The sequence below is a fragment of the Budorcas taxicolor genome, chromosome 1 (genome assembly GCF_023091745.1).
Source record: "Budorcas taxicolor isolate Tak-1 chromosome 1, Takin1.1, whole genome shotgun sequence".
In the NCBI taxonomy this organism is placed as follows: domain Eukaryota; kingdom Metazoa; phylum Chordata; class Mammalia; order Artiodactyla; family Bovidae; genus Budorcas; species Budorcas taxicolor.
Window position 1 is genome coordinate 210,962,446 of NC_068910.1, and position 25,669 is coordinate 210,988,114.

The window sequence follows — 25,669 nt, forward strand, 5'->3', positions numbered from 1 at the left end:
ACCCGCCTGAGGATGCTGCATTTTAAAGGCCAGGACCCATCCTCGTAGCTGACTGGCAGGCCCAGGAGGTGGCAGGCTGCCTACTGGTGGGCAGAAGGGAGCCATGTTGTGGTCTCATCCCTACTCCCTCGTTGCCTTCGGATCCCAGACTCAGGAGGGGGGGTGTCTCCCCACCAGGGAGAGGCTTCCTGACGTTGTGGTCAGGGCGCTGGGAGTCTAGCATGCTGGTCCTTACCCAGAGCCACCCCCAGCTCCTGCTGTGGCTCAGCACAGCCTCTCAGACCTCTTGTTTTCCTCATCTCTGCAAATGGGGCTGACCAGACTCACCTGCCTCACAGGTGTTGAGAGTTAATTACTGTTTGTGGAGCAGCTTTGAGCGCCGCAGATGAAAGGCGCTCTATAAACGCAAAGAGCCATTCCTCATTAGACCTGCCAGACAGTTCCCAGGGGAAGCTGTCCAAGCCTTTGCCATGAGGCCGCTCCCTCGGCCAGATCAGAGTCTGAGCCATGTCTGGAAAAAGGCTCTGGACACAGGCACCGTCGTCTCTGAGGCAGGGCTCAGGGGATAAGCCACTGGCCTCTAGAAGAGACAAGGGTCTGGATAACACCCGATTCTCTGCCTGCACTGTCCCCTGCATCGGAGGGACGGTAGTTCAGGTCACACAGCTGGAGGGACCTTGGTCCCAAGGGAAAGGAAGGCACCTTCTGCCGTCAGCCATGTGCCCCTGCCTGGCAGACAAATTATTTCCCTGGACACTGCCAGACAAGCATCCGTTGCAGACATCTCACCAGACTTTTCTCACCAAAGATTTTTCTGCACCCTCACTTTCTGAACCTCTGCGGCGCTCCCCCCCACCCCCGACTCCTCCCCCCCACACTTTCCAGGCCTGAACTGATTGTGCAGATGGGCTGGTAAATTCCGGTAGGGCCAGGCCATCACAGGCACATTCAAATCACTCCACAACCGCCCTGCTAATTTCTGTCCACTCCTCCATGTCTTGTCTCTTCCAACAAAAAAAAATCTCAGAACGTGGAGGGTAAAGGTATCTCTCCGCTCCCAACCACTCATCTCCAGCAACTTCGCCCCCTTCACTGGTCCTGAAAGGGATGAGCCAGGGGGGAGGCTGGGAGATCTCAAGCAGCTTCTAGCTTGGGGCTGAGTGTCTGCCCTCCCCACCCCCCGCCCCCCCCCCCCCCCCCCCCGTGGGTAAATGAGGACCCTTCCTCATAGGAGCCAAATTCCTGACACCTAACATGTGGGAAGCCATGTGCAGGAGACGCACAGCACCCCCCAGGACTGTTTAGTCACTCAGTTGTGTCCAACTCTTTGCAACCCCATGGACTGTAGCCCGCCAGGCTCCTCTGTCCATGGGATTCTCCAGGCAAGAATACTGGAGTGGGTTCCCATGCCCTCCTCCAGGGGACTTGCCAGACCCAGGGATCGAACCCATGTCTTCTGCACTGCAGGTGAATTCTTCACCACTGGGCCCCTAGGGAACCCCCAGGACCACTAAAGAAATGGAATTTGATGAAGGATCATTCTACTGAGGGCAGCACATGCTATAAAGAGGACTGTGCAGGTTTGACAGTCTTTCGTCCCGTGGCCCAGGGCGTGAGGCTGTCAGAACCAAGCTGCAGTCCCTTGTGGATGAGGGTGGGGAGAGGGGACCTACAGGACTTTCAGGGAGGCAGCAGGGCCTCTCCCATCAAGTAGATACAGTAACAGGCGTCCCCTGGGCAGATCCAGGGTCCTTGAAATGCCTCAAGGTGGCAGCAGGCAAGAAAAAAAAAGTGATGTTGTCCATGGGACCTGGGGTCCAGAAGGTGACCGTGAATTTTTGGTACTGGAGGACGCGCTTAAGGCGCAGGAGACATGGTGCACAGCAGGTCCTCAGGAGGCCACTTTGCAGGCTGGCTGCCTCTAAGGTCCCACCCGCATCCTGCTCCGTGGTGAACTTTTCACTTTTAGCACTCCTGCAGCTTTGTAAAAAGTTAGACCCTTTTGACGAATTTTACTATTATCATGAGATTTATGTATTTGTTGTAAGTGAAAGCTGCTCAGTTGTGTCTGACTCTTTGCAACCCCATGGACTATACAGCCCATGGAATTCTCCAGGCCAGAATACTGGAGTGGGTAGCCTTTCTCTTCTCCAGGGGATCTTCCCAAACCCAGGGATCAAACCCAGGTCTCCCGCATGGCGGGCTGGTTCCTTACCAGCTGAGCCACCAGGGAAGCCCATTTGTTGTAAAGTCACAATAAAAATCCATCTTGCCAAACACACGCCTGCTCTGGGCTGTCTGAGAGTGGCAGGCACGCATTCTGAGAGTGGCTCGAAGCCTGTTCAGGCATCCCTCTGCATCTTGTGCTCTCAGGTGACGTGGCCCCTGGTGCATCCCGAATGAATTTGACACCAGACACTCTGACTTGAACCAGTAGCACAGCATCCCAATAGAACCAGAACTCACATGAATGGGAAAAAAAAAAAAAAGAGCACAATGAAGACCATCTAGAGAAGGGCAAACCACAGCATGGAAGACGCTGAACTTGCCTTTGGTCCGAGTGGCTCCAGACATTTTCGGGGTTGGGACCCTGTCCGCAAGCTGCCCCTTGGGGAGAAAGGGCCTGCAACAAGGGCAGGGCTTGGAGGGAGGTTCTGAGAGATGAAGGCTGAGCCCCTGGCTCGCTCCTCGCTCCCTGTGTGCTGAGGCACGCAACTTAAGCCACGGGAGACCAAGATTCCCCCCACCTGTGGCGGGTGGGCATTCTGGAAAGAGGAGATGGGATTCCAACCTCATCGTTGCTCATGCAGTATCTGGCTCCCAGTAAGCAAGCTGAAACTCCAGTACTTTGGCCACCTGATGCAAAGAACTGACTCATCGGAAAAGACCCTGATGCTGGGAAAGATTGAAGGCAGGAGGAGAAGGGGACAACAGAGGATGAGATGGTTGGATGGCATCACCGACTCAATGGATGTGAGTTTGAGCAAGCTCCGGGAGTTGGTGATGGACAGGGAGGCCTGGCACGCTGCAGTCCATGGGGTTGCAAAGAGTTGGACACGACTGAGCGACTGAACTGAATTTTTCACTCCCTGTCCATTCAGAGGAAGATTCCGCGTCCAGAGAGGACCCGCGTGGTCCCACCAGAGGGAGGAGGGGGATGAAACCTGCCTCGGCCTTGGCCCCGAGGTCCCAGGTGAAAAATGCTCCCAGCCTCTCCGCCGGGAAGTCAGGGTCTCACTTAACATGGGCCGCCTCCCCCTGGAGCACCAGCCTACCCCCAGGCCACGCCACTGAGGGTACCCATCACTGCACAGAATCCAGAAAGCAGGGGATGCCCATTAAGGATGCGAGGTTCTTCCCTTTAGGGGGGCTAGGACTTGGGCTCACGGCAATGGCTCTTTAAGAGCTTCCATTCCAAGCTCCCAGCCAGAAAAATGTCCCCACAGAAGATAAGGGAAGTGCGGGGAAGCCCCGAGCAGTGGGGGGCCTCACCCTCCCATGTACGCTCACCGGCCAAGGCAGCGGGCCCCGAGCCCAGCATTCTCCCATCCTCCCCTCCTGTCCCCGCCAGCCAGTCCCAGTGATCCCACACACTCAAACCTTTCCCTTTCCCACACATCAGCCCAGGCTCCTGGGAATCCCAGCCGTAGGACTAGGGGGGGTTGGACCACTCGGGGCACCCCCCCGTCTGAACCCCTATAGCATCCTTTTGCGGAGGACACCCCACACCTGCCTGAGGACCAGCCTGGCACTGTATGGTTCCTGCCCGCCCCATCTCTTCCAACACTGCCGGTCCACTAAGCGCTGGGAGAGTCTCCGGACGGACAGAACGATGCATTTCTCCCCGCTTCCAGGGCACTGGCAACCCCTGACCCTCCTCCCTCTCCGCCCTGCTGTGCCTGCAGCGATGGCACATGGAGGCAGCCTATCCTCTCCACACTGGAGGCAGGAGGCACTGCGATTCCCAGACTCCCACCTTTTCGTTTGCTAACCTCGGGGCGAACACAGGACCGGCCGTCCTGACCCCAGCATCCCGCTTTCATCCTGGAACAGGACGCCCTTCCAGACCCACCAGCTCTGGTTCCCCGTCCGTAAACATCTTTCGGGAGGAGGAACGTTTTATTAGACATCTTAAAACACGAGGTTTCTCCATACACAAAGAACCCCACCACCCCCTCCCTGCCCAAGAAATGGCTCCTTTTATGCTTCTCTTGTTTTTTTGAAAATTGCTCACTACTCAAGACATTTTCCAGCAGGGCAGCAAGTGGGAAGGAAGAAGCTGAGCTGTCTGGTCACCCGGTGGCAGTTCCGTGAGCCAGAATATATCTAGGTGTCTTCGGCTAGTGAGCCGGGGGCATCCCTGTCGGCTTCCTCTGTGGGAGCCCACGACTCTCCCTGCCTCTGCGCCCCTGCCCTGCCGTCTCCCCATCCCACCCCACCGGCCGCGAGACCCGCACGAGAGGAACCGGCTCACTTAAGCCTACAGCCGTTTCTGCACACCCTGAAGAACTGACCTTGATGTGAACTAATTGGGACGGCAACAGATGAATAGCACAGGTTGCCGAGGTGGAGTTCTGCGGCAGGGAGGAGGCCTTTGAAGATAAGAGCTGCCAGCGTTTTCACAAGCTCATCCCTGGTGCTCTGAACAAAGGACGCAGACTAATAAAGTCAGACTCATCTGGGGGCAATCTGCGCTCACAGAGGACCATCACCCCAAACTCTGATTCAGAAAGGCAAACAGAAATCTGCCGGAATTCCTTTTAAACTGCAGCGCAGACCTGGATTTAAAACCTGACACATCCACACGCACAGAAACTCTTGGTAATAAGCAGCCCTCTGATGATCTAAAGAGCCACAGCTTCACGTATTGACTTAGAGAAAGTAAATGGCATTTCAAATACAACCTTCATACTTTGATAGATGAGGTCACCCTGAGAAAGATGATACCGTGGGCCTGGCAGTGGGAAACCTCCCTCCAGAGAACCGCTTTGATTTTCAAGGTCAAGGAAGACTTCCTCGGAGAGGCAGCAGGTTTTTAGTGACTTGGACTAAAATGAAGACTTTTTTTTTTTTTTAGAAAAAATTAAAAGCCAGGTCTGAGACAGCAGACCATTAGACGTTCTTGCTCAGCAACAAGGATGACCCCAGAGAACAGGGTTGACCCCAGAGAACAGGGATGACCCTGGCCTGCAAAAGTTAAGGGTCAACGTGGATTTACTCCTGAGGTCCAAGCAGCTGCCATCTGTGGTCGACACTGACCTTAACATCCTGGTGGAACAACTGAACTCCTCTTGTGAGTTTCCCAGAGGGGTCTCAACAGGGGCAGTGTCTCCTCCAGGGGACACCAGACAGCATCTGGAGATGTTTTTGGTTGTTGCCACTCGGGTAAGGGGGATGCTGTTGGCATTGCATGGGTGAAGACCAGGGGGTTGTATTTAACATCCCCCAGGGCACAGGATGCCCCTCACCCCACCCCACCCCCCACAGCAGGGGATGACCCGGCCCCAAATGCCAGCGGTGCTTCAGGAAAACCCAGCCCAGTGTAGGCACGCACCTCCCCAGTGTCCAACCACGATGACAAACCAGAATGCTGTGACTTCCAGACTGCCCCCAGACTCAGAGAGTTTTAATGCAGCACAAGCCCTGGGCTGAGTACAATGGAACTGAGGGGTGCGAAGCAACAGGGCGCCTTCTGGATCCCTTCTGGGAACCCAGCGGTGGCTGGAGGCTGTTCGTCTGCCATCACGCTGTGGCCAGCATGCCAGAGTTGGGGACAGCTGCTTTGCCCACAGTATCATGGCCTGGCACCTGGTCTCGGATGACTGGTGTGCCGAGCCCCGGGTGAGCCGCTGGTGTGCACGACCGACAGAACCACTCCTCCCAAGCTGACGGTCAGCCGTGCCACCTGGGGAAGGGGACAGGCTGGCACTTGCCTCCCCCGGGCTCCCCGGGCATGAGTCACACGTAACCAGATAACGATGTAGATCTCTCTGCGTGTCTAAGGTTTCATTCCAACATCTCAGGGGGTGACAGAGCAGAAAGCAACCTCAAGCCTTTGTGAGCCAGCCCCCAACCCTCTGCCGTCGGAGGAAACCGAGGCGTGGCGAGGTGAGATGGCCCCCTCTGTCCCCCGCAGCAGGTTAGTGGCAGGGTGCAGACAGACTTGCTGGGTGCTGGTGGAGGGCTGTTGATGGTTGCAGCCAGCTGCCCCTACCCTGCATCTAGTTACCAGACACTGACAAAACAAAGAAGCTGATCTAAGCTTAACAAACAAACAGATACATATACACACACATGGAAGTAGTCCCCAAGTACAGTGCTCTTTGGATGCTGGGGAGGGCTACGTTTTCCTGCTTACAGATCTGAGATCTGAGCTTTGTGGGGCTGGCTAGGAAGTCCTGACTCCATTTACATCTCCCTTCCATTCTGAAACGAAGCCCAGACAACCCCAGATCTCAAGTGGAAGTGGAAATCTGTCGCTGCTGCTATGAATTCATGAATAATGCAACTCAAAATTAGGAAGGGAGGATACCATTCCCCCTCTGAAGTATCCCATCCCTCGACCCTGCGGTGTTTTGGGGGTGAGCGCGGGAGAGGCAGGCTTCCAGAAGCCTGGAGTCTGCAGTAAAACTCACACAGTTACCCGGGTTCTGCCTTTTCTCCTAATAGCCTTCCACTGCCAAGTGGCTGCAACCAGCGTGCTGACTTTAAACCCCGCTATGGAAAGTGCCATACCCTCTTCTGCTGCCATCACTTAAAATAATGAGTTAGGCGCACTTGTATCAGTCTGTCTTTCAAGTGGATTAAATTCACGGGCTCGTTCTCCTGCAGTCTCGCAAGCTTTGGCCTGGCTGTCTGAACCTCCAGATTAGACAGACGAGCACATGCCAGACGGCAATGAAACGCAATTACCTAGGCAAACTTTTGAAGGATTTGAGCCCTGGGGCACAGGCTGTTTACGACAGACTAAAAGCACCGTTTGTACTGAGCAAGACCAGTTGCCTCTGTCTTTTCGAGTTCTGGATCCTGCCTGCCACTGGACTCCAGGCAGGATTTCTAGGGGCCCGATAACATCAGGCTTCTGTCCGCACCTCAGCACCTCAGGGTCTTTGCTCTGTTTTTCAACAAGAAATTGCAAGTACCAACAAAAGCCTATTATAACATCTCCCTTTGTGTTCACTGACTCTCTCCCATTGGTTTATTTTTTTTGGTATTGTGTACCACCCCGAGAAAAAGGCACCAAGAAATCATCCTAGAGCTAGCTGCTTTGCTCTGTAATGTATTTGGAAATGAACCACCTTTGCAATAAACAGGAACTTCCTGACGGCACTGAAAACAAAACAAAACAAAACCCCAGCAAACCAGTCTCAACAGCACGTCCAAAGTGCTTTCCCCTTGATTGGAACTGAGGGACCGAAGGAGAAGAGACAGAAGTGAAAAGCAAGATTGATAAGGCATGTGGCAAACGCCTTTCCGGCCGCTGGTCCACATTTCAGGACTTTTTTTTCAGACAGAGACCAGACAGATGTGTTGGAGGTCCTCTGTCCACCAGCTGAAAACTATAATGTGACCGTGAAAATGGGTCTGGGGGCAGGGGGGTTAACCGGACTTCCGTAGTCCTATCAGACACAGAGGGAGGCACTCCAGGGGATGGTAGTGAAAAGGTTTCAATATTTGGGGACCTGGGCCCCTGAGGTCAGTCAGTGGGTCAGTGTGGGCAAGAGGCTGCGATCAGGGGTGGGAAGGTAAGATCGGCTATCAAGATAAAAAAGTGAAGCTTGGAAGAATGGATTTGAAAAGTGCTGGAACCCAGAGGGATCTATGTGAGGATGCTGCTGGAGAAGGAACGGACATGGGGACCTCTGAACGGGGGGTGGGCGAGGCAACAGAACGCAGGTGCTGAGGGGATGGCAGTGAGGTCGGGTGGACAGTGCTATGAGGAAGCCGTGGACAGACAACCTCGGGTCAACTTTTGGGGTTCCGAGCTGTCATTAAATCTGGGAAGCCAGGTTCAGGCATCTGAATGGCAGGCTCAGGTGAGCTGTCTGGGATGCTGGACGGAGGGAAGGCAGACACGAGAGAGTCTGGCTCAGGTGGGTGGCTCAGCCAAGGGGAAGGGGCAGCACTTGAGTTAACAGGAGCTGTGCAAGGTGATGGGGGCAGGAGATGAAGAAGCAGAGGGACTTCTGGGTTCCCTCTTTGTCACAAAAGCGGAGGGAAAGGACCCAGGGAGAGGTAGCGGGTCACCCAGGTGGGCCCATCCAGGCCGCCCCCCCATCCCAGCTGGGCTCTGCGAGTCACAGAAAGGGCAGGTCGCGAAAGCAAGAAAGAAAAGCACCAAGGCAGCAGGTGCTTGGGGAGGAAGGAAATCATTAGGGGCAGGAAATTCTGAAGTTGGGATTAAACCCTGAAACTCTTGAAAGCAGGGAGAATGCTTGCTCGATGATGCCCAATGACCCCCTTCCCTACCCGCCCCCACCCCAACCCCAGACATCCGGGCCAGGGTCATGGGGTCTGGAGACATCCCGGAGAGTGTTCCCCCCTGGCCTGGGACTTCTAGGAAAAAACTTGTCATACTCAGAGCCACGATTCCAAATGGGGAGTTCTGGGCACAGGTGGGCAGGGTTCTGTGTTGACCGTCAGAGAGGCAGCCTGAGGTGCCCGGGGTGAATGGGGTGCGTTCTGACGTTTCGACGAGGTCACAGCATGGAGGGGAAAAACCTCACGTGCTCACTCCCAGGAGCCCAGTACCATTGGAAACGCAGCCAATCTCTACCCTCCCTGGGTCTCAATGGACAGTGTAGAAGGAGGGAAGAAGGTGGGGAGAGAAGTCTCAACCAACAGGTCCAGGAGGAGGGAAATGCAGTCATTGGTGGGGACAGAGATGTCCTCAAGGAGAAGGGGCAGGACGGGGGAGCTGGAGGGGGGTGAGAGGTCAGGGCTTTCCAGGTGGGCCTCAGCATGGACCAAAATAGATGGGCAGGGCTGGTGATCGGTGTTCAGAGGCCAGAAGAGAAGGCAGGGATAAAGACAACTGCTCACAGCCTCAGCGCCCCAGCCTCCTTCCGGCTTATCTGCTTGCCTTTTCGGTCATTTTGGAGCACGGGTGGGTTCACCGTGGACCATCTCACAGCCCAGAGACAGGCCGGGCCTCTGATGGATGGAGAGCTATGAGGTCAGTGGGCCCTGTTATTTCTGGACCAGCCCTCTGTGGTCATCAGATCCTCGCTGGGTGACGTGTCTAGACAGGAGGAGGAGCCTCGCAGTGGAGGCTGGTGATGCCACCTCTCACCGCACTGGGTCTTCACGTTTGTGGTCAAGGTCACACCCAAGGTCACAGAGAAGGGAACCACGGCCAGGTTGGAGGGGAGCCAGAGTGAGTCCCCAGGTTTTTCTGTCCCTTGCTGTTTATGTGCCTCACTCTGCCACCCCTGAAAAGTGAGCCTCTTGTCCCTTGGGGACTTTGGCTGATATTCACATAGAGATACCTGTTCCAGGCGATCTATGCAGGGCTTCCCTGGTGTGCTCAGTGGTAAAGAATCCGCCTGCCAGTGCAAGAGACATAGGGTGCCATCCCCGATCTGGGAAGATCCAATGAGCCGTGGAGCAACTAAGCCCAAGCGCCACGACTACAATCTCACGCTCTCAAGCCCAGGAGCCCACGTGTCACAGCTGCTGAAGGCCGAGCACCCCAGAGCCCATGATCTACAACAAGAGAAAAGCCACCACGGTGAGAAGCCCGAGCAGCACAGCTAGCGAAACGCCCAGGCAGCAACAGCCGTAAATAAATATTTTTTAAAAAAGGTGATTTGTACTAAGAAAATGCCAGGTCCCACTTCCCGTTGGGTAAGTCCTAGCCTTGGATGTCCTGTGCCATGTCTCTGAGGCTGGGATCATGAGACCTGCAGGGACCTTTCATGCTTAAGAAACAAGGCTGCCTGTTTCTTGCAGAACGGAGTGACCACCAGTGCCCAGATGCCTCCCAGCTCAGGGTAAGAGCCTCGCTTTTACCTTAAGAGAAGGGAGGCGGGGAGGTGTTGGCTGCCAAAACATGGCAGCTCCACGGGAGAGGAACTCCCAAGGTGGGCTCCCCACTGGGGAGTCTGGCACCAAGGGGCAGTTTTCCTAATTCTGGGGAACTCCCTTCGGGATGGTTCTCCCACGGGCCTCCACACCACCCCTCCCTATGAAGACAAAGTCATCCCAGGATGGCTTTGACTGAATAAAGACCACCCAGAGCCACTGGCCTTGAGGGGCATCAGCCTAGACCCAGAGAAGGTCCCGCCCAAGTGGCTGCCTAAGGTCAGGGGTCTCGGGGAAAAAGCAGACTTGAAAAGGGCCCACAGACTAAAGTGCTGGCGGTCAGCCGCGTCCTCTCTGCCTAGGACAAGGGACACGAAGGCGGAACTGCGACAGCACCGTCTGCTGTGTAGTGAGTATCGTGATAAAAGCTGAGCAGGAAGCTCCCTTCCGCTCCCATCACTGACACATCAGCAATGGAAGGGGAAACCAGGAAAAGACCCCCATCAGCGTGGGAGGAGCTCAAGCTTCAGCCCTGGTTGGGGCGGGGGGCGGGGGCGGTGTTCCACCCCTGCTAAGACACCTTGCTAACCCACTTCCTCACCCCCCCCACCCCCACCCCGGGGCTGCGACTGAATTAAGTCTCCAGCAGGCCCTGGGCTGCTTGTTTTGCAGTAGGAAACTCTCCTTCATAAGGGTGCTACTGTTGGTATTGTTTATTTGTATTTTTAAAAAAATGATTTCCAAAAATAAGGAAAGGTTTATAAAATGGGGTTGGGGGGGGATGGGGAGGAAGGAGAGGGCCAGGGAGGCGGCGACCCCAGCATGTCCCAGGCTCAGCTCGGCTTCTTCTAGCCCCCGCCCCCTGCCCAGGTACCCACCCTCCCTGTTCTGAATGTCGAGAAGTAAGCAGGCCGAGCCGCCTGGGCTGGAGATGCGTCTAACAAGGCCCTCATTGTCTCAGACAGGTGTGAGATTGGACTTGATTTGGGGCCAACACCTCCAGTCCCCGGAGCCAGCTCTGTGAGCTGAAAACATGCACCAACCCTCCAGTAATACCACTGCAGCCAGCCAGAGTCTCAACAATTTAAGGCTTAACACACACAACATAAATCAGAGGAGGATGGACCGGCCGACCGGCAGTTTCTTGGGTGGATGCCTGCAGACTGTCTGCAGATCAGACCCTGCCTGTTTGGGTTATTTGAGACTTTTTTTTTTTGGTAATATAAAGATGAGAAACTGGGTGGAGCAGTGCACAGAGGCACACTGATGTTTGCCCTTTCTTGTTCTGATGGCCCCTGCTTCTTCCTAAGTGCTGTTTTGAAGGGACGGCTCAGGAAGCTTCGTTTTCGCTCTTAACCAAAGACTCAGACTGTGTTCGAGCTGGGCAGGACAGGCAGAGGGAAGCCGAGTGCTCCAATACGGATGCTGTCCGTGTGACCTTCATGCAGTCATTCCATCTTGCTGGGCTTCCAGTGTCTCCTCTATCTGATGGGGTGGGGGGAACCATCTCATGTTGGTTTAGCTTTCTCTGACTCACTCATCTCCAGTGCTCAGAAGTTCAAAGTCACCATATAAGAACTGCCTGAAAGTGAAAGCGTTAGTCGCTCAGTTGTGCCCGACTGTAGGCGTGGACTGTAGCGCGCCAGGCTCCTCTGTCCATGGGATTCTCCAGGCAAGAATACCAGAGTGGGTTGCCATGCCCTCCTCTAGGGGATCTTCTCGACCCAGGGATTGAACCTGGGTCTCCTGCATTGCAGGCAGATTCTTTACCATCTGAGCCACAAGAGACACCTCTGTAAGAACTGCCTAAAGGAGGAAACCATCATCTTTGGGAGAAAACTTGCAAACCCTCTGAATGCTCTGTTTCCGAGCAGATGGGATTCTTGGAGCAAGCAAACACCCATCACTGGACTCCTCCTGGTATCTGGTCCTTAGGAACCTGGGCTCCGCAGAGCCCAGAGCTCCAGGCCTTGGGGCAGGCTGTGGGAGGCCAGGAGGAGACGACAGGTCTGTGCTGCTGGTTTAAGTAGAGCCTCCAAGTCCCTGTATTTCCCATCGCCTCTGAATGAAGTATCATTTCGGAGAGACGACTACAGAGTCACAGCATCTCAACCTAGGAAGGAGCCTGGAAGCCCCGCCTCAGTACAGTGCCTCAGGGAGAGAGGCATCTGGGCTGCGCTCCTGGGATTCCTGTGACGGTCCCGGGTGGCACTGGCTGAGCCATTCGTGCCCTTGACCCTGAATTCACCACCAAGGGCATGGTTACCGCAGGGATGCTGGGGCCTGGCCAGGCAGCCTGGCTGTTCCTGCCGGACACCGTTCAGGGAGAAAACAGCATGGGACTTGGCAGCGTCCTGGCGGGGGAAGAGGGGACTGTTGCTCAGTCTGAGCCCTGGCCTGCCCAGGCTCCCCCTCAATGCACTCCCACGGCTGCGACCCCAGCCCATCACCCTCCACACCTGTTTCCTGGCCTCCTTCTGGCCCGGAGGTGGCACAGGCCACAAGCAGGCTTTCAAGGGCCAGGCTGGTGGGCAGACTCACACAGGAAGGTGAAACGCGGTTCAGAGAAACCTTTTGTAGGTGGTTCATCCAAAATACAGAAGAGGCTGACCATTCACATTCTCTGAATGCATCCTATTCATAAGGGGACAGGCACGTAAGGAGACGGGTCAGGGGTCCCCCCCAGCTCGCGGCCACTGCCCACGTGGGCCCGGTGGTCAGAAGTGTCCCTGCAGCTGTACCCATGTTTACACCCCGAAACAAGGCTTGGGGACACTCGGTGGGACTGAGGAGGACAGCGGGTGGCCTTGAGATGGGTGTTCTTACTTTTTAACAAGATCCCTACTCCTTCAGTAAGAAATTCAGCATTGAAAAGATGGGGACACAGAGACGCTGTGATACAGAATTGAACCGGGGATCCATCATCATCTAATCATCTCATCTCAGTGAGGGGCAGAGCAGGAGTAAACGTCCTGGGGTACCCTCTGTACTGACAGTGGAACCCACGAGCTGTGCCCCTTCCCGCCCGCCCCACCCCGACAGAAGGACAGCGGGCCAGCGGGACGGCCCCTGGACTAAGCCCTAAGACTCAAGAGCTCAAGTCTGTCTCCGAGTGTCACTGACACTCCTGGGCCTGACGCCTCATGCATGAAATGAAGGACTTCCAGAAAGACATTTCTGGGGCTTCCCAGGTGGCGCTAGTGGTAAAGAACCCGCCTGCCAATGAAGGAGACTTAAGAGATGCAGGTTTGATCCCTGGGTCGGGAAGGTCCCCTGGAGAATGGAATGGCAACCCCTTCCAGTATTCTAGCTTGGAGAAGCCCATGGACAGAGGAGCCTGGTGGGCTACAGTCTGTGGCATCACAGAGTGGGACACAACTTAGCATGCACACACAGAAAGACATGTAAGTTCCCTTTCAACTGTAACCCGATAGCTCAATAGGTAAAGAATCCACCTGCAATGTAGGAGACTCTGATTCGATTCCTAGGTCGGGAAGATCCTCTGGAGAACAGATAGGCTACCCACTCCAGTATTCTTGGGCTTCCCTGGTGGCTCAGCTGGTAAAGAATCTGCCTGCAATGCGGGAGACCTGGGTTTGATCCCTGGGTTGGGAAGATCCCCTGGAGAAGGGAAAGGCTACCCACTCCAGTATTCTGGCCTGGAGAATTTCATGGACTGTATAGTCCATGGGGTCACAAAGAGTCGGACACGACTGAGCAACTTTTGCTTTCAACTGTAACCATTTCGATTTCATTTGACCCTATGGAGCAGTGGGTCTGGGCCCTCTTGTTAGTTTACTCAAGGAAAGGGAATATGAACAAAGCTGACACCAGGACCACTCCTGCCCTTGTCCACCCCAGGGCTCTCATCGCTCCTGGAAGTAAGGAGACACACAAGGTCATTATCACAGAGCAGCTGTGTGGCTCCCAGAACAGATGTGCAACGCCCTGATCACGCAGCAACACTACCAACAAGAGCATGATGATAGCAATCATAGTAAAAAGACCACTGACCACATAGGAGTGTTTAACGTGTACCAGGCTCTATGCTAAACACATGACAAAAATATTTCTCAGTCCCTGTTCACAAGGAAATGAGAGTCAATACCACATGCCAGGCATCCAGTGCTTTGTGTATATTAACTGAGTGCATCTTTACAACTCTCCAGTGATCTAAGCACCATCATTACTGTGCCCATTTCACAGATGGGGACCACAGGGCAGAGAACTGAAGTAATTCTTGCAAGCTTACCTAATCAGGAAGTGGGCAACCTGGCATCTGAATTCCCATTATCCATATCCACAGCTATGGGTCCAGATTCTGCTTTCCCCATATACTGCACTCTGGGGGTTTCCATGTGTTTTCGGAGTCCCCCTGATGAAAAGGTGGGAGGAATAGCTGACTGATGGGGTGGATGAACAGAAGAACTGGCAGCCTGCTTTGACGTCCACAGGTCACTGTGTGCTCCTGTGAGTGGCCAGGCAAGAAGTTTGAAAAATAAGAGAAATTCCTTACAGAGGCTCTAAGGTGTCTCCCCACCCCCGCCCTCCCCCAAGGCGTGAAAGAACCAAATGAGGAAATCGGGAAGAGATTCTGGAATAAGAGTAACAAGATTTCCTCTCCCTTCCACCTGAACTGGCCGTCCATAATTCTGCACAAATTCAATTGTAAAGTCAAGCTTTGTAATTTGTGGAGAATCATATTAAACAGAACCACGTCTGGGCAATGGCTTTCCCCATTTAGCAACATATGGTGGCTCAGAAAGCCCAAGCACATAGCAAAAATATGAAGAAAAGAGCCTCTTAATCAGGGGAGCAGAGTAGGGGGAAGAGCGCCCTGGGCCATTCTTGCTGGCTTCCTGAGAACAGTGGGGGTTAATCCTCGAGAGCCCCAGAATCTGCCCAGAATTACAACCTATTAGAGTTTAGGGCCACCTCGTTAATGGACTTCATGATGGGCGAGGGTGGGGACTCACGTGGCTGACAGCCCCTGAGCTGGCACAACAGGCAAGACCCCCAGGACCATGCCATACACACTATGGGTGGCTGGTGGCGGGGACTAACAGCATCAGTCAGTCCAGAAATGTGAACCACAGCCACTTTGTGATTGCCTTCAGTCAACGTGTGAACCAGGCAATGTCCTTGTCTTTCTTCGGGGGCCCCTGGCTCCAAAAACAAGCCAGGTGCTTGACACATGCTGCAGTTTCAAACCTGGGTGGAGGGCGGGGGAAAGAATTGCACGTTTCAAAAGTTTCCATGGTCATCCTGAAGATCCCAGTCCCACTGGATGACCCACTGAAGCACAGCTTAAAACTCAGGCGATTTACAACCAAGGATGGATGAAGATTAACAGACCCCGAGAGGAACAATCCCAATAAACCACTTAATGGACAAAAATGCAAAGTTGAGCCCTTGAGCTTGTGCTGACTTTTGCAGATATTTTAATAACTTTATCATTATATAATCTGCCATCTGATACGTACAGAGAGATGTACTAATGGCCGCAATGGTGGGATAACCCCCAGGAGATGAAATACAAGAGGTTCGCTTCCTCGGATGACCTACAACTCCAAGAAGTGCGATCACTTGTCAGAGTCTTTCTTCCTCCCTTTGTACCCTGAGATACTGTTTAAAAACCTACCCAGCAAGTGTATGTGTGGAGCCCTTTCCAAGATGCTGATCTGGCCTTGGAATGACTTGCGTCGAGCCCATAAGGCTGAAGGACAGAGAGAACTTCGTCTGCAGTAGGAATCGGCAAGAAATGGGTTCTGGAGACTTCATGCCTTAAGACAGGTGAGCTGCTGCCAACCAGAGTGGTGCCGACTCCCTGGGGCTCCTCAGGGATCTTCCTTGCCCTCCTGCCCTAAGGATGCTCTGGTCTTCTGACCCCTGTGTGGTCATATCCAAGTGTCAGATCCAAAGGACCGTAACTCATCCTCCTCCAAGATCCCCAAAGGACTGAGCTCACCACTGTGAGGACCCAAATCTATCATTAACCAGACCCAGTGACACTGACTTATGGAGGCTCGGATCCAGCGAGGCTGGGTGGGAGGACCAGCAGGGTGCAGAAGTAAGTCCTGTTGCAGCCCATGGTGGTGTGTGTTTTTAACACTCAAGTTTCACCAGCCGCTAAGTGACCTGAGGAAATGCTCAGGTCAGAGTGTCCCACTGCCTCCTCCGTCTGTTTGTCCACATTTTTTTCAGGTGGGAAAGCAAGGGGGGGGGTCCCCATTTTTAGAAGGATGACTTTCTTGCTACTGCTTACAAAAGGAGGTTCTTTCCCACCATCTTGAAATGATACTTGGAATGTTCTTGACCCCAAAGCTAACGCTGAGCTGGTGTGAAATCACGACGGGCCCCGAAGTGTTGGTACTTGAGTTTGTGTCTGGAGGGAAGGACTGTCTTTTCCGCCCAATGACTGTCTTTCCTACTCACGGCTCATTCAGGGGCCTGGTGCCATGGTTCTGTTTTCCCTGGAGAAACACTTATTTCTTTTGAACAGTACATGTTTACATTCCATGCCTCTTGGAAGAGCCTGAATTAGACACTCAATCTCAGGATGCTCCAAAGCTTGATCATCAAAAATCAACCGGTACATTCCATTCCCCCGCCCCCATCAATTATTAGAAGTGCCCCCCAAAATAGGAAATAAATATGATTGGCCAGTATTTGTCTTGGGGTGAGTTCTATACCATTATTATCATTATTTTGTTTTATTTACTGTGGCTGGTAACTGAATCTCTAGTAGCAAAACATCACATGTTCTGCCAGAAAGAGATTACGGAAGAAAAGTCTACAGGTAAAAAACTGGGTTGTCAGTGAAGATTTTATTTACCGGAGGAGTTTTGCAATTCGGATCTTTAATCTCCGTTAACAATTGGGCTGCTCTAGGGCTTTGAAAGCAATTGTTCAATAATAAGAAAGCTCATGTGGGGCTAAAGGCTTTGCAAGTAAAATGTGAAAATACAAATACACCCTGAAGTGGCTGCGAAGAGTTGAGCATTCCCCTGCCTCTTTACATTTTCCCCAAGCTCTGGTGCTCAGAGGGCCAGAAGGAAGGGAGGGAAGACAGAAGTAATGACCGTTCCTCAGCATTATTTCAGTCATACATGTTGAACTTTAAAGAGCATGAAAGTAACTGAATGACAGGGGACCTGTATTTCTCTTTCATGATGGGGGGTTGGCAGGGGGAAGGGGATAATGCAAATGAGGAAGATCAGCTCCAGCTTGGAGAACTACAACCAACAAGAAAACGCAAGTCTTTTTTTCCCTCCCCAGAGCCTTTTTGTTCCTATCGGCTTCTACTGTTTGCCCCCTCTCTGGGTACAGACTTTTGGTAAACTCTGATACTACTTCATGGCCGCAGTCAAAGTTTCGTTTTTAAATATCCAAATGTGAAAGGCTATCTTGGGGTGATTTGTAAATGTGGGATTATGAGATATGCAAAGTGAATCACCAGCCTTTCGCAATGGGTTTCTGGTCCACAGCGCCTGGCCATTAAAGCCATTTTTAACAAGGCAGCTTGTTTCAAAACAAGTGATAGGCCGGGCTCCGGGCGGTCACATTCTTGAGTCCATCCCAGCTGGCCGGCTGCGGTCTCCGTGTCATCTTCTGTCCCTACACTTACTCCCAGCCACTAACTATGTCATGACCTTTTGGGGGCCAGGGCGAAAGGCACCCAGGCCTCCTGTCTCCTGCTTTTCATCGCCTCCATCTTCCAGGAAAGATGCCCTTTCTCTACCACTGCTGGGTCCTCTAGTTCCATCAACATAGGTGGGCTAGGAAATGTTAAGAGCTATCTGATCTCATCTAGAAAAAAAAAAAAATCATGCGTTTTTGTGGTTGGAAATAAAAGGACTCTGATATGAGTTCCAGCTAGTGAGGGCCTGAATGCGAGTAGCTGGAAGATGTAAGTGTGGCATAAGACACTGAGTTCACACTACCTGCCCGTCGCATCTGTCCTGGGGGAAACAAACAAGGAAAAGCTGCCTCTGAACTCAACCTGATGCCCCCATCCTTTCTACCTTGGTGTAATGGGCAGACTGGTGTCCATGTTCTGACCCACGGGACTATGAACATGACCTTATTTTTTTTTTAAAGGGTCTTCGCAGGTGTAATGAAGTGGAGGATCTCGAGGTGAGGTCATCTGGGTTATCTAGGGGGAGGTGGGTGTCTAATCCCATCACAAATGTCTTTAGAGACAGAAGAGGAGGTGACTCAGAGGAGGAGGCCATGTGAAGAGGGAGGCAGAGGTGGAAAATGATGGGGCCACAAGCTCAGGGATGCAAGGAGCCACCGAAGGCTGGAGGAGGCAAGCAAGGTTCCTCCTCTAGGAACTTCAAAAGGGGTGTGGCGCCTTGATGGTGGACCCTGGCCTCCAGAAATGGAAGAGGATAAATGTCTATTGTTTGAAGCCAGTAAGTCTGTGGCAATTTGTTATACCAGCCGTAGGAAGTTACTATGCTTGGTTTGGTGATGCTGATCCAAATAGCCCACAGTTACCAAGCCTTACCCATGGGCTGGCTCACCTTTTGAGTGGGTCTAGGATCACCAAAACTAATTTTTACTCCCATTTTGCAGACAGGGAAGCTGAGTCTTTCAGAGGTTAGGTAACTTGCCAAAAGTCCTACAGTGATACGTGGTGGAGGCCAACTGGAGGCCAAGGTAGTCTGCCTGTTGAGCTCATTCTTAGCCATCAGGCTCTGCTATCTTTCCTGGTCATGAGATTTTCAGCTTAACCTGCCTACTGTTTCACCAGCAATAGCAAGTAAGCGTTCCAACTACAGCTGTTTTAAAAACTTACTTTTCTGAACAAAAACCTTTGGGTGTGTGTGTGAAAACGAAAGAGACAGAACTGGCCTAGAGATCACATGAATAAGGAAACATTTCAGAATGTATCAAATTCACAGAAGGAATACTTCATCATTAGGATCAAGACCTAAAATGAACCCTTCTTTTCTCTAATTAGGAAAGATGTCCACAGGCATTAACAACATGTTTCGGAAAGCATGGTCTGATCACCTTGAATGACATCCATGAAAACGCTCGGTCTGAGAACGCGGTCCTGCTAAAATGTGGTTTATGATGACTAGGGTGCTGACAGCTCGCCAGGTTGGCGGCTCCTTTGAAGGGCTGGTTTATTAAGTACTTAGCTGAGAGGTGCTTGTAAATACATCACAGGCATTGGAGCAGCACTCTTCAAGGGAGTTTTGTGTTGGTGACCACACGGTCCATAAATAGAGTGCGGAGAAAAAGTAAGGCGGGCTGCCACTGAGCACCTCTCTGTAAGTCACCCCAGGTCTCGGATGGAAAGCAAGGGCAGCCCGCACTGCTGAAACCATAGGTGGACTACGAAGCCAAGGCCTGAGGGCCTTTTTAAAGGAAAAACAAAACAAAAACTTAGCTTTTTCTCCATCCTTCATCCCCAAAGTTTTTAAATGTCTATGATGCAACTGATGGGCATGAGCTTTTCAAGCTTTCCTTAATACTTATACATTGTATTAGCCAAGATGGAAAACAGGACCTGAGTTGTGAGTTCCTCCAACTCTCTGCAGCCATCTAGTTCTAACACCTTGTAACCTCTCTGCCCAAGGGTGAGAAGAGGGGCCCAGGAGAGCTCGTCATTCTGTGTCCATTTCACGGTTTCTCCTTCCTTCCCTCCCCCTCTTTCCCCATTTCCTTCTTACATTTATTTATGTTTATTTATTCATGGGAACACCTGATCCAGGCTTGTTTTCTGTGTAAGATTCTGCTGTTGTAGACCTTACCAGGCTCTCAAACTCTACTACACCTAGATAAGAGGGCTACGTTTAAATCACTCCCTTTTCATGTTCATAGAATGTCTTGTAACTCGATTTCTAGCACCCTCAATATTTTGCTTTGCGTAACCATGACCATTTGTAGACTGACACAGGAGAATGACTGACTGCAACCTCCAAGGTAATGCAACCGTTCCCGGCCCCCTACTTTGTTTTTGAGCTTCTAGAATTGCTGAAGAGAGAGAAACAGAGAGAGAGAGAGAGGGGGGACAGGGAAGGGAAGAGACACTCTGCATTTTATTTTACCCCCAAGGCTGGAAAGGGAATTTCTCTCTCCTCCTACAGAAAGTGAAAAGATTTTTTTTTTTCTTTTTTCTTTGGTCAATCCAGCTGACAAAGATTGACGTAAGTAACCCAGTATGGCTGAGAAACAAAGTCAACTCAGTATCTCAAAAGGTTGCCCACATAGTAAGTGCCAGAAAATGGTGTTTCCAAAGTAACTTAGGGTAAATCACTAGCAAAACAAACTAACTTGGAACACTAAAATTTAGGAGATGATTTAAGAGGTCAAAAACCCCATCAGCCATATGAAAGTCTTACAGCACCCACACTCTTGCAGGCAGTTCAGATGTTGCTGGGGTTTAGAGGTTAAGAAGGCCTCGGTGCCACTGAAACCCACAAAGAGAGCCTTCCACGCAGGAAGGGTTGCCCCAGTAAAGTGAATGGATGGCTAAGAAACCCTCTGCCTACCCACACATCTTTCCTTCACGCGTGCAGTGCTCAGAGAGTCATTATTCTGAGTTGAGTCTTCTTTTCCCCATCTTTAAAAACACACGTCTCCAAAGCAGGAAATGTATTCAGGTGCCCACCCCCAAGTCTGGCCCTAATGGTTCATCATTATCAATACCTCATGATAATAGAACCCAGTCTAATCAGGACTGCCGAGGGAGTGACCAGCCCAGCACTGCTCCCATCTCCCCGTAGGCAACAGGGGTTTTATTTGACACTGACCAGCCCTGTGTTTAAGTCCTTGATCCCAGGGTGGGAGCCTGGGAGAACCTGCCATCCACCAGCACTGGTTTTGGAGCCAGAAAGGGACTCCGTTTGAGTTCACTTCCAATCTTGGAGAATTCTGGCAATTGTTAACCTCTGAGGTTCAGTTTCTCTGCCTGTAAACCACACCTACAGGATTGTAGGAATAACACAATGTATAAAAAAAGGTCTGACTTGTACCAAAAGATAACTGTTCCCAGTAAAGAGTTAAGCCTTGTGCCTTGACGCTGACGGCAAGACAGACCAAAAACAAAACTTGGCTTCTTAAGTTTCTCTGGTTTTGACAGTTTTCTGCATCAGTAGATTTCACCCTGTCTCTGCTTTCCCCAAAAGGAGGGAGTTACATACATGGCTTAAATGTGGTTTGTCATTTTTGGTAAATCAGGAGTCAGATTCTTAGACCTACTTGCTCGGGTTGCCTGAAGCCATCTCTAAGGGGAGGTGTGGCTGACGCGGTGGCAGCAGCTCCCTGTTTGTCTAGACTCTGCCTGGTCCATCTTTCAAAAGAACGTGTGTCGAGTTTTCTTTCCTGTGACTGGGAAAAAAAATCTAAAGTGCGTGATAATGTCCTGACTTGCTTAAACGTGCAGCCGTGACCAAATGGCTTTCTGTTTGATTTTAAGACCTGGTAAAGTAGGAAGTTGAAATTAACCTCAGCCCTTTTATAGCTGAAACCTCAACAAATAAATAGTGGTTTGGTGGCATGGCAACCTAGCCCCCTTTTCCATCTGTACCCTGCTGCAGATCATTTGAGGTATCTATTTTGAGTGCTTCTTAAGCACATCTGATTCTAGATAAATAGAGGCAGTATCCTAGATCTACGATTTCGTACTGAAGGAGTTAAAGTGCCAGGCATGACCCTGCGATGAAGCCTGAGAAAGACCGGCTCCATCAGCCTATTGACCCAGGATCTCTCGGAGCCCCTAACTGCTGATGATTCCACCAGGCTGAAAACATCCACCCATTGGTTCGGCACGGCTGTAAACTGCTCTTGTTAATACTATGGGGATGTTTTTCTTCCAACTACTGCGGCCATTTCAAAGAGAGCCATAAACACATGCTGAATTTTTATACAAAGCATCTTCTTAAATATAATATAGAAGCTCTCATGCTAAGCTGGGAAAATAACCATTTGCATACCCATCAAGAACAAAATGAAGGTTTTGGCTGAAAGAGACTTTACTGTGATTCCTGTTAACTTTCTAATTTCGGGGGGGGGGCGGGGAATCCCAAGGGTCTACTCGAAACAGGACGAAAGTAAAAAAGCATTAGATTTCTAATGGGAAAAAAGAAAGGAAAAGTCGTTTTACATAAAACTCTCCCAGATACTTATTTTTTAACAGCTGTTCCTACAATTTTACAAGTGATGTCCTGAACGGCAAATCATATTTTGGAAAGAAAGGACATCGGTGACACAGTTAACACATTCTCTACAGAGTAGCAACTAAGACTCCAGGGCACTCTCAAAGCAAGTTATTATTACTTAGAGGTTGCAGAAGTAAAAAAGTTTTTAAAAGGGACAAGAAAGGGGGTTAAACCTGATACTGTGCTAAGCAAACAGTATTCCAATGAGCTGAGGAATGCCCGTCAGTGGCAATGCCTCAGACTGAGAGCTGCTGATGGCTGAGGATAAGAATTCAACACCCCACCCCCCAGCCCACCATTTTCTTTTCGGTAAAGAGAGTGTATCTGACCAGGAAGAGAAATCAGATCTGGTTCACTCTTCACCAAAACCGAAACCAAGCCAGACTCCTGGTGATGACTTCCACCGGCCCCCGGGTGGTTTATGTTTCCATTGCCTTTCAAAATGCTTCATAATTTTGGTTTCAAGAGCAGTAGAAAAAAGCAAATTCCTTTATCAGCCCAGAAGTAGAAATGGTCAGTGACGCCGTGAGAGGATAAGAAAACAGAAGTCTCCCCTTGAATGTTACAAGTGGAATCCTGCAGACGACACGCATGTAAATGGCCCTAAACACAAGATCCAGCCACCTCCTAAAGAATTTTATTCTATTTAGAAGAAAAGCAGCAATTCCCCCACCCCACCAAGCCCATCTCACTTAATGTGCCATTTGATCTAATTTCTCATACATGCTTGCATTTTGGAATTTCAAAAAATCAATATGCATATTTTGAATGAGTAAGCGATGATGAAGCACCAGGAAACCAATGGTTTCGTGGGACCTCTTCTTTAAATGCAGCTCAGAGGCAACTGGAGATGAGAGGCAGCCCTCCCAAAGACAAACTTGGGTTTTTGCTGTCCACCAAAGGGCTCATCTACAGAAAGACCCCTTGACAGCTGTCCACATAGGATCTTACATGAGGGGGATCTCTAGGAAATTTTCATGCAAATAAAAGAACCTTCCCCAGAGACACGAGTGTGAGAGCGAACAGCGTGGGCCATCAGGCTCTGGGGAAGATGATGGAATTCCCTTTGGAGAGCCACACACGTGCTAATCCCAAAAGAAAGCTATGGGCTGGAAACCCGCAAGGACTTGGGATTCTTGTGCATCTCACAATAACAGCTCAGAACACAGAGAACACCCCAGAAATCTAAGTTCTGCTGTCCCAGAAGGGCAGGTGCATGTCCCCTGCTGTCCACCTGCCCCAGATGGGCCCGTTATCTTTTCCTGTGAGTCAAGCAAGCCTGCCCCTTTCAGAAAGGAATCTTACTGCGACCGTACTGTACACAGCTGTGTCTCGCATGCCCTGAGAAAAACCACTGCATTTCGGAAATTTGAAATGGTATCACAGAGCAAATAATCACTGACGTCAGTGCTTTCTGCAGTGTAAATGAACTCTGGGTATTATCTCATTTGGCACAGTGGGTTTTATGCAATTACTGTATTTTACAGTGTTTTTGCCATTGCCAGCTAACCCCCACGGTGGTGGGAGCAGGGAGAGTCCACCTTCTGGATTGACTGCAAATTCATTAGTTGCAATGATACCCTGGATAGGGTGGCGTCCAGACACTCCTATTTCCTTATAGTTTCAAAAGGATGTGCATAAAATACAAACCCCACAAATAATCAGGAAGGACGTGAAACGTCTTGACCATTACCTGGCTTGATGCATGCCATGTATATCTTCAAACCAAGTTAAGTGAGAAAATGGCATAGCCAGAGCTCCTGCGTGAGAAATTCCAGACATGATCTACATAGGGCTATATACATATCTGGATATACATGACCTCCCTGGTGGCTCAGTGGTAAAGAATCTGCCTGCCAATGCAGGAAACATGGGTTTGATCCCTGGGTCGGGAAGATCCCCTGGAGGAGGAGATGGCCATCCCACTCCAGGATTCTTGCCTGAAGAAATCCTCATGGACAGAGGAGCCTGGCGGGCGACCGTCCAGGGGGTCGCAAAGAGACGGACAGGACTGAGCGACTCAGCAACACCCTCTCTATATCCTCTGTTTCAGGGCCTTTCAGTCTGGGGGTCTTGTCACAAAGCAACTCTGACTCAGTAGCTCTGGGGTGGGCCAGGGGTGGGGTGGGGTAGGGGGACACTCTGCCGTTAGCACGCTCCCAGGCTGCTTGCTGGTCCGGGGAAGTGGGGAGGAGAAGCCACGATGGGTCTGGCTGGGTTCTGCCCAAGGGTGAGGCGGCACGTGGGCTCCGTCCGGGTACTTACCCTGCATCTGACTCTGAGGCTGAGGGTTAAAGGCAGTGGAGTGGTTCAAGGAGGCCCGAGGGTTGGGTGTGGGGGCTGGGTGGTGTGGGCTGACCCTCATGGCCGTTCGCCGCAGCTGCTCCAGTTCACTGAGCCGCTCGGAAAAGGACAAGCTCCCGGGCTTGGTCTGATCATCTAGTTTCTGACGATGTCCTATTGCGGGGAGGGGGTGGGGAGGGGGAGAGGGAGGCAAGGAAGGAGGGAGGCAAGAGATCAGAAAATGTACACTGCGGATTTGCTAGAAATCGGGTGTTTCTGGGTCTCCCCTCCCTCTCCCCTCACCTCCTCCCCACGCCCCACATGGACCTGCTGGAGACCTGCTAATTCACAGGCACCCCTGGGGATTTGGGGCTGGCACATGGGGGACCCCTTTCGTCATATTGCTAATGGGGTGCTCCTTCGGTCTGGCTCCGGGCGCCCACCTCAACCTTCTGCACCCATCTGCACAGGGTGGAAGGCAGAGAGTACGCTGGGCTTCGTGGCAGAGGTGGTGGATGGCGGGAGAGCGGGGGAAGGGGCAGGTTGTTGGCACTTGCTTGGCCCTGAGCTGTGGGCTGGAGAAGGAGCCCCAACAGTTTGCCCCCCACCACACACCCAAGCCCGGCTGGTTTCAGAGCAGCGAAGTGGGCCCTGGAGCTTAGCGGCAGGCCCCTGCCAACAGGAAATGAGGTGTGGCTGCAAACCACAGCCCTGGGAGGTCAGATTTCCTGTTAAGTGCAGGGCAAGGGCCCCTTCTCCGCTCCTCGCCAGCTCTCCGAGAGCATCCTCTCCTCCCTGGAGCCGACTTCCCCGGGCTTGGCTTCCACGGGTCGGAGATTCGCAGCAGCCAGGGCCTCTGGAGCCCAGAGTGGGCTGCCAGCAGAGTGGAGGTGCTTCCCCGGGGGGCCTCTGGAAATCCAAGGTGCAGAGGGGGACCCTCAGCACCTCGGGAGCCAGCAAGTGTCCTCGCCTGCCTGGCTCCTCGTCAAAGTCACTGTCACCAGGATGTGAGCAGAAACCCTTCACTAGAGAAGGGCTGGGAGGGTTGGGGTTTCTCTTTCCTCCCTTAGTTCTTCATCAAAATGTCTTTTTTTTAAATGTATTTACTTTCTGACTGCACTTCGGGGCTTGTGGGATCCTACTTCCCCAACCAGGGATTGAACCCATGCCCCCTGCAGTGGGAAGGC

At 51.8% G+C, this 25,669-nt stretch overlaps 1 protein-coding gene across 3 annotated transcripts in view; it reads right to left on the reverse strand.

The window, feature by feature from the left end:
• Positions 1-25,669, reverse strand: part of RUNX1 (RUNX family transcription factor 1) — a 267,232-nt gene that overhangs the window by 15,785 nt on the left and 225,778 nt on the right. Inside the window, exon 7 of one of the 3 annotated variants that reach the window (XM_052660305.1) lies at positions 24,465-24,656. The exons of the other annotated variants lie outside the window; for them this stretch is intronic. Within the exon in view, the coding sequence (XP_052516265.1) occupies positions 24,465-24,656 (192 nt within the window). The remainder of the gene's footprint in view (positions 1-24,464; positions 24,657-25,669) is intronic. 3 annotated transcript variants of the gene reach the window in all.